Source organism: Octopus bimaculoides, chromosome 14 (genome assembly GCF_001194135.2).
Source record: "Octopus bimaculoides isolate UCB-OBI-ISO-001 chromosome 14, ASM119413v2, whole genome shotgun sequence".
Classification (NCBI taxonomy): domain Eukaryota; kingdom Metazoa; phylum Mollusca; class Cephalopoda; order Octopoda; family Octopodidae; genus Octopus; species Octopus bimaculoides.
Window position 1 is genome coordinate 50,825,526 of NC_068994.1, and position 8,854 is coordinate 50,834,379.

Here is an 8,854-nt window from a genome sequence, read left to right on the forward strand (position 1 = left end):
GTAGACGGAAACTGAAAGAAGCCTGCTGTATAAGTGTATGTGTGTATATATATATATATGTGTGTGCAAACGTGTGTTTGTCCCCCACCACCACTTGACAACTGATGTTGATGTGTTTATGTTCCTGTAACTTAGCAGTTCAGCAAAAGAGATCGATAGAATACACACCAGGCTTTAAAAATAAAATAAGGACTGGGGTCAATTCATTCAACTAAAATTTCTTCAAGGTGGTGCCCCAGCATGGCCGCAGTCTAATGACTGCAACAAGCAAAAGATATCTGATGCGAACCAAGTCCCTGGTCAGTTGTGGTCAAACAGTGGGGTGGGTGGGTGACACACACACACACACACACATAATGCCATCCCATCTCCCAGTTTCCATCTACCAAATTCACTCATTGGTCATCTTGGACTTAAAGTAGAAGGCATTTGCTCAAAGTGCCACCACGCAGTGGGATTGAACCTGGAATCACATGGCTGCAAAGTGAATCTTCTTAACCACGCAGCCATGCCTGCACACACACACACACATACACACACACACACACACACACACACACACACACACACACATATAAAGCATTATTAACTCCATATTGTCCTTTAATGTTTTCATTATCGTTATTGATTTCATTGGGGTGGAAAATGGTGATTGATGTTTTTCTTTTTTGTTTCAATGTTTGTTAACATTTTTTTGTTCTTTTTCCCTTTCTGTTACCACAAACTGGTATAAACCATATTTACTGGTAATAATGAATTGAATATCGTTAGTTAGGTAAATAGAAAATTGATAGATAATTGATAAATAGCTATGTAATTGATAAGTCGATAGATTAGATTACAGATTATATTAGATTATAGATTAGATTAGAGTACAGATTATACACTAGATTAGATTTCGGATTAAATTTAGATTATGGATTATATTGGATTATAGATAAGATAACTGATTAAATTTGATTATAGATTATGGATTATATTAGACTATAGATTAGATTACAGATTAAATTGGATTATAGGTTATGAACTATATCAGTTTATAGATTAGATTAAATTATAGATAGATTAAATTACAGATTAAATTAGGTTATAGATTAGATTAGATTATAGATTAGATTATAGATAGATTAGATTAGATTCCTCATTAGATTACAGATTAGATTTGGATTAGATTAGCTACATTTAGATTATTGGGATTAACTCTTTGTGTGAGAGAGAAGAAATAACTTTTGCCAGCTATAGGCCACCAATATTCCACTTAAAATCTCTATTTCCCATTTTCTTAGTACATACAAAAATTGATTGATAGGCAGACAGATTAAATGGACAGGCAGATAGTTTAGAGTAATGAGTATGCTATTTTTTTCCCAAAGACATATCTCAAAAGTTTGCTGGGTATCCTAGAGTATGAGGGTTTCATTTGTTATCAGCTAGTTTTATCTCCAGTGGAAGATCTTTATGCTAAATTTTTCCCAAAACTTAGTCAGGTGTCTGTGTTAGAAATCATTACTTATCATATCAGAATTGTTTGCACTCTGGACAAGATGCTTTGTGGTATTCTGTCTGTTTTTTTGTTCTGAGTTCAAATTCTGCCAAGGTTGAGTTTGCCTCTCATCCTTTTGGGGTTGATAAATTAAGTTCCTGTTGTGCACTGGGGTTGATGTTATCAATTTGCCCCCCCCCCCCCCATGTAGGTCTTGTGCCTATAGTAGAAAGGATCATTATCATTATCGACCCCAAAAGGATGAAAGGCAAAGTCGACCTCAGCGGAATTTGACAATCTGAGTTCAGATCCTATTGAGGTTTACTTCACTTTTCTTTCATCCTCTCCGGGTCAATGAAATAAAGTACCTGTCAAGTACTGGAGTTGACGTAATCGACTTACTGCCTCTCATCAAAACTGCCAGCTTTATGCAAAATTTACAAAGAATTATTATTGTTATTAAGGTGGAAAACTGACAGGATTGTTAGCACATCAGAGAAGATGCATAGCAGTATGTTGTCCATCTTTAGGTTCTGAGTTCAAATTCTACCAGGATCAACTTTGTCTTTCATCTTTTCAGAGTAAATAAAATGTGTACCAGTTGAGCACTAGAGTCGATGCAACCAACTTGTACCCTCTCCCCGAAAATTTCTGGCCTTGGTGCCAGAATTTGAAACCCTTATTACTATTATTATTATTGTTGTTGGTGTTGTTGATATTGAGATTTGTTTGTTTTCTTTGTGTCATTTCAGGTTCCTTATGAACTGTTGAATAAAAAATTTCGTTCTGCTCAGAAAAACATCGACCGTGAGATTTCTCATCTACAAATTGTTGGTAATGACTTGGAGAAGTGCCTGCAGAAGAAGCCTGTCACCGTTGGAGAGGTTACAAAAGCCCTTGATTCAGTCGTCGAAAAACTGACCTTTCTTAAACGCAAGGTAAGTGACTGACAAAAGAAGCAGTTATCTCATTCTAATCTAGACAAGACTACAGAGTCTCGTTTTCTTGGCTTGAAATATTCTATAAGGATACTTACATACTTCGTTTACTCTTCCATCTTTTTGGTTCGACCTTCTTATATATTTTATTTGTAATTTGGTTGTTTGATCTGACCCTTTTGCTTATCAGGCTTTCATATAAATATTAATATTATTATTATTATTATTATTATTATTATTATTATTAATATTGACTGAGAAAGCAGCTCGTGCTGTCAAAGTCACACTGTGGTACAAATATACGAAGTCCAATATACCTATCATGTGTGTGTATATGTTTATGTAAATAATACATAACTGAAAAACTCAGAGTAGCAACGGAGTTCAGTATATAGGAATGTATGTATAAACAGGTATATAGGCAGGTGTATATAATAAGAAGCAGCTTCTACTGGCTACCTGAATTAAACTTTTCACCTAATCACTCACTGTACACAATCAGGGTTGTAACCAAATCTCAACTAATATCTGAATGCCATTGAAGAGGGAGGGAGACCCCATGTTGTTTTTAAGTCCTAAATATTAGATACAACATTGTTAGCATTCAAGGCAGCAGGCTTGTGACTAAGATAGTTAATCTGTATTCTTTGTTAGAACAACAGCAGACTTCATGCAATGTATTTTCTCAAAAGCTTACTCGGCAGTGTCCAGGGCTGATCAAACAATTGCAAGCTTACAAATATATATGGTTAGGGGGGATCGTTTTTAATGGCTAAAATAGAAATGAGAAACTATGCATACATGTATACAGTTACATATGTGTGTGTGTGTCATATACATACGTATGTGTGTGTGTGTATTACCAAATATGAAGATAGCACAAGAAAGGTTTAATGCAATATAACTTTGTGTGAGAATGCAAATGATGCTAGTCCTTGACATTCTCATAAAAGAAAGGGTGCCAGAGCAGAGAGCGAGGTAGGGACATTCACTACATATCATGGACATCATCAGCCATGAATGCTATTACCAACAACACCCCTGCTATCATCGTTAGCACCATCCCTACCACTGCCACCACCATACATGTCAGAAATATTCTGAAAAGGGGGAAAAAAAACAGGCCTTTGACCATATAAGTCTGTTCAATGAAGCCTGATCTGGGGGCTTGAGAAACGCCATGGTGTTTATTGTTTATTACACTGCAGTCTCTATGCAATAAACTGCCACATGGCAATGTAAGTGTGTGTGTGTGTGTGAAAGAGAAAGAGAGAGACAGAGAGAGAGAGAAAGAGAGGCTTGGTGCTGGAGCAGGTTGAATGCCTAGAAATGGTTCTGTGTGTTAGAGATTTCTTTTGAGCAACGGAAGAAACATTTGATCATGGCGAGGTGGAGAATTTCATTGTGGTCGCAGCCGCTGTACAGCTAACCCCCAACCTTGACTCTAACACAACATTTGCATCAGCAACAACACATCATAGTGTGAATATATAAAAAGAATAACATATATTGTGTGTGTGTGTGTGTGTATGTAGATGTGTATATGTATGTATGTAGCTGTATATATATATTTATGTATGTACAGATATGTATGTATACATACATATGCATGTATATGTATGTATGTAGTTGTATATATATTTATGTATGTACAGATATGTATGTATGTATAGATATGCATGTATACATATATATTTATGTATGTATGCGTATGTATATTTGTATATATATGTTTATATATTTATATGAATATATTTACATACATATATATTATCATCATCGTCATCATTTATTGTCTGCTTTCCATGCTGGCATGGGTTAGATGGTTTAACTAGAACTGGTAAATCAGAGAACTGCACCAAGTTCCAGGCCACATTCCTAGTGCCCCCACCCCCAACTAACCATCACAAACACAGACCTCTTTCTGAAGCAAATTCAAAGCAACTGTATTTCACAAACAGAACTTAACCTAGGGAACCCATTGTTTTGTTGTTTTTACATGAATCACTACCCCATTATTGCCCCCTTGGAACTTTCCACCACACTCGGGGGGTGGGGGTGCAATACTGCCCACTTTGGGAACCACTTGGCTAAAGGCTTCTACTATACCCACAGGTTGACCAAAGCCTTGTGAATAGATTTTGGGGATGGGAACCAAAAGAAGCTTCACATATACATACATGTGTGTGTGAGTGAGTGTGTGTGTGTTTACATGCACAGGTGTGCATGCCTCTGTGTCTGTCCCCTACGACAGCTTGACAACCAGCATTGGTTAATTTACGTTTTTATAACTTAGTGGTTCAACAAAAGAGACCATTAGAATAAGTACCTAACTTAAAAAACAAATCCTGGGGTTGATTTGTTCGATTAAAAACCTTCAAGGCAATGCCCCAGCATGGCCACAGTCGAACAGCAGAAACAAATAAAAGATAAAACAAGATGAAAAAAGAAAGAAGATAAAAGCCATAAAGACATACATAATATAGTAGAAAAACAGTGATATTGGGTAATTCATTAATTTGTCTTTTGTATGTGCAGTCATTGTCTAATTTGCTGATGTAGACATCAATGTTTAATATAATTAGCGTATTTATCTGTCTTACTTGTTGTAGCATTGGTGAGTAAAATAAGATCATCTCATCCATTAATGAAACACTTTTATTAAATTCTTTCAGAAGATGAAAGTATGCATCAGTTACTCCTATTATTGGTATATGGACATCTTTAACCCTTTTCAATTCCAGCCTGCCTCAGACCAGCTGGCTCTATGGCACAAATTTCCTGGTTTAAAGAGATCTGAATTATAAACCCTCCATCGAAACAAAAATTTCATATTAATTTAGGTGCCGGCATGGCTGTGTGGTTAAGGAGTTTGCTTCTCAACTACATGGTTTCAGGTTCAGTCCCACTGTGTGGTACTCTGGGCAAGTATCTTCTATAAATCTGGGCCAACAAAAGCCTTGTGAGTGGATTTGGTAGACAAAAACTAAAAGAAGTTCATCATATATATATATATATATATATATATATATATATATATATATATAGGCATATGTGTGCATCAGTGTGTGTGTCTGTGTGTGTGCATGTACATGTGTTTGTCACATCATCATCATACATGTATGTATATGCTTACATACGTCCATGTATATGAGCTGGCAGAATTGTTAGCATGCCAGGCGAAATTCTTTGTGGCATTTCATTCATCTTTAAGTCCTGAGTTTAAATTCCTCCAAAGTTGTTGTTTATGCCAGGTCGCCTGATTGGCTTCCGTGCTGGTGGCACGTAAAAAGCACCATCCAAACGTGATCGATGTCGTAGGTTAGCCTACATGTAGAAATGTGACTTCATTTTGAAATCCCCCCCTGAGGAAATACCCAACTGACTGGTTTCAAATTTGGGAATTTGAACCGAATTTTATTTCTGTAATTGAATTGATTGGGTGTGGAAACAGCTGTAGGCAGGAATTTCTCAGTATGAATTTGAATGCCTTTAAATAAATAACAACTGTAAGTCAAATTTATCCATTTTCTTCATTTTCACATTTTCACACACACATACACACATATATGTTGCTTGTTTTTCCACCATACTTTGGCCTTTCAACACTTGGCATACAGTCACCTTCATCACCTTCCTCTTGGTAGGGACCTTTTTCCACTTCCTTTTTCTTTGTTCTTTTCTGTCATGCCAGTGATGAAGAAACCTCACTGCTGCTAAGTGGCACAAAAAATTAAAACAAAAAAACACTTAGTACACACTATGGAGTGGTTGGTATCAGGAAGGGCTTGCAGTCGTAGAAACAATGCCAAAGATTGCATTTGGAGCACAGTGTAACCCTATAGTTCACTGGTTCCCTGTCAAACCATTCTATTCATGCTAACATGGAAAGCGAACATTAAATAATGATGATGGCGAATATAAGTTACGGTCTTCTTTGCTGCTAAGACTTTAGTCTTTGCTTGGTTGACTATGAAGTCTATCAATTGTAGGCATTGCTTTCAAGTGTGGAATTTCTTCCCTAAATCTCTGACCAATTCATTTATGAAAACTAGGTCAGCAGTAAGCAAAAAGTTCCTCTTTATCACCAGCCTTGCACTCCAGGCCTACATTATCCAGTGAATTCCTTCCCGTTCTGAGATACTAGAGTGTGTGATTAGAAGGAAGTTTTAGCTACTGTCTCTTGCTGACAAAACGACCACATAGAGGTTCTTCCCTCAGCGACTCCTTTCTTCCCTTTCCTTGTGCATTCGACAGTGAACAGAGTCAGGGCGGGGGGGGGGAGGAGAGTTAGAAGTGTGGCAGGATTAAGGTTAGGTTTATGTTGTTACAGACTACAGAAATTGATTTATCATCTTCATTGTGTTGTGTCTGTGAATGCGTGTACCGTCTTTGACACCTTCATCGCTGGCACCACCACCATCACCTCAACCATCAGCAGTACAAAACACTGTCACTTATGCTAGCATCATCATCATCATCATCGTCATCATCAATTACGTTATCGTTATTGATGTTATTTGTTGTTGTTGTTGTCGTCGTGTGTAGTTTGATGAAGACATTAAAGTTAATCGCTGTATTTTGAAGATTCCTGAAATCATAATATTCTGTTGTATTTGTTCTCTTTATGTGTGTACGTATGTGTGTGTGTGTGTGTGTCTGTGTGCACATATTTTAGGCGTGAGTGTGTGTAAGTATACGTATGTATATTTATGGGTGTGTATATATATATATATATATATATATATATATATATATATATATATACATGTGTGTGTCTATAAATATAAAAGTATGTATTTATATTTGTATGTGTGTATGTATGTGTGTTTATGTATCTATCAATATATATATTTATGTGTGTGTGTGTGTGTGTGTGTGTGTGTATGCATATATGTATGTATACATCACCACCATCACCACTATTTCCAAATCAACTGATTTTGATTTTCTTTTTCTCCATTATTGTGTTAGGATCAGCAATAACAAAAAAAAAAAAAAATCGTTCCAATCAGTGTTTTCTCTCTTATTTTGCCAAAGACATCTAGAATTACTTTTTATTACCACAATGCACACACTCACACACACACACACAAACGTTACATACATTGATACATATAAACATGTGTGTCTGTGTGGGAAAAAATATATATATATATATATATATATATACACACATTTACACACATACTTATATAGCACAGGTGTAGCTATGTGGTTAAGATACTTGCTTCCCAACCATGTGGTTTTGGGTTCAGTTCCACAGTGTGGCTCTTTGGCAAACTATCTTCTACTTTAGCCCTGGCTAACCAAAGCCTTGTGAGTGGATTTTATAAATGGAGACTGAAAGAAGTCTGTCATGTGTTTGTTCATATGAGTGTGTGTATGTATGTATTTATATATAATAGTGGTGAAGGGGTGTTATTTGTTCCGAATCTTCTGTTAAAAACTCATGAGAAAACCTTTATCTTGCTTGAAAGCAAGTGGCGGTTGGTGACAGGAAGGGCATCTGACAATCGAAAATCTTCCTCCACGGATTCCATCTGACCCATTGCAAGCATGGGAAAGTAGAACTGGATACTGAAATGACAACAGTAATGACATGTTGCATGCACACAGACATATGTATGTACTTATAATCGTCACCATCATCAACCTTTAACATTTATTTTCCATACTGGCATAGGTTGGATGGTTTGACAGGAACTGGCAAGGCCAGGGACCACACATGGTTCCATAGTCTGTTTTGGCTTGGTTTCTATGGCTGGAAGCCCTCCTTAACGCCAACCACTTTACAGAATGTACTGGATGCTTTTTGTGTAGCCCTAGTACCGGTGCTTTTTACATGACACCAGTGCTTTTTATGTGGCACCACAGTTTTAGGATCTCAATTTAGTTGTGGTGTGCAGATCATCTCAAGTACAGCACTGCACTACATATCTTGTGGGTGGGTCCCCTCAAGTACAGCAATGTGCCACATATCTCAGACAGGCCTTACATTTTCCATAGTAAAAACCCTCTGATTGTCCTTAATATAATATCTCTTCTCCATTGTCTCAAATACTCCCCCACTTAATCAAAAGGGGCTCCCCCACCATTTTTTTTTCTTCTTTCTTGTCTTGGAAGCTACCTGGCATTCTCACTTGTACTGGGGGCACAAAAACAACACCCAGCACACAATGTAAAAACAGTTGGTGTTACGAAGGGCATTTGGTCATAGAAATCATGCCAAAACCAACATAGGGCATGATGCGGCCTTGTGGCTCACCGGATCCTGTCAAAACATCCAACCCATGCCAGCAAAGAAAACCAACGTTAAATAATATTGAAGATGATACGGATATGTGTGTGTATGTATGTGTGTGTGTGTTTTATATATATATGTATATATATATATATATATATATATATATATATATATATATATATATAT

At 36.7% G+C, this 8,854-nt stretch overlaps 1 protein-coding gene across 1 annotated transcript in view; it reads left to right on the forward strand.

The window, feature by feature from the left end:
- Nucleotides 1–254: 254 nt before the first annotated feature.
- LOC106874731 (E3 ubiquitin-protein transferase MAEA) overlaps nucleotides 255–8,854 on the forward strand; it is a 99,582-nt gene continuing 90,982 nt past the window's right edge. The window contains exons 1-2 of the mRNA XM_014922562.2: nucleotides 255–299; nucleotides 2,236–2,421. Of these exons, the coding sequence (XP_014778048.1) occupies nucleotides 255–299; nucleotides 2,236–2,421 (231 nt within the window). The remainder of the gene's footprint in view (nucleotides 300–2,235; nucleotides 2,422–8,854) is intronic.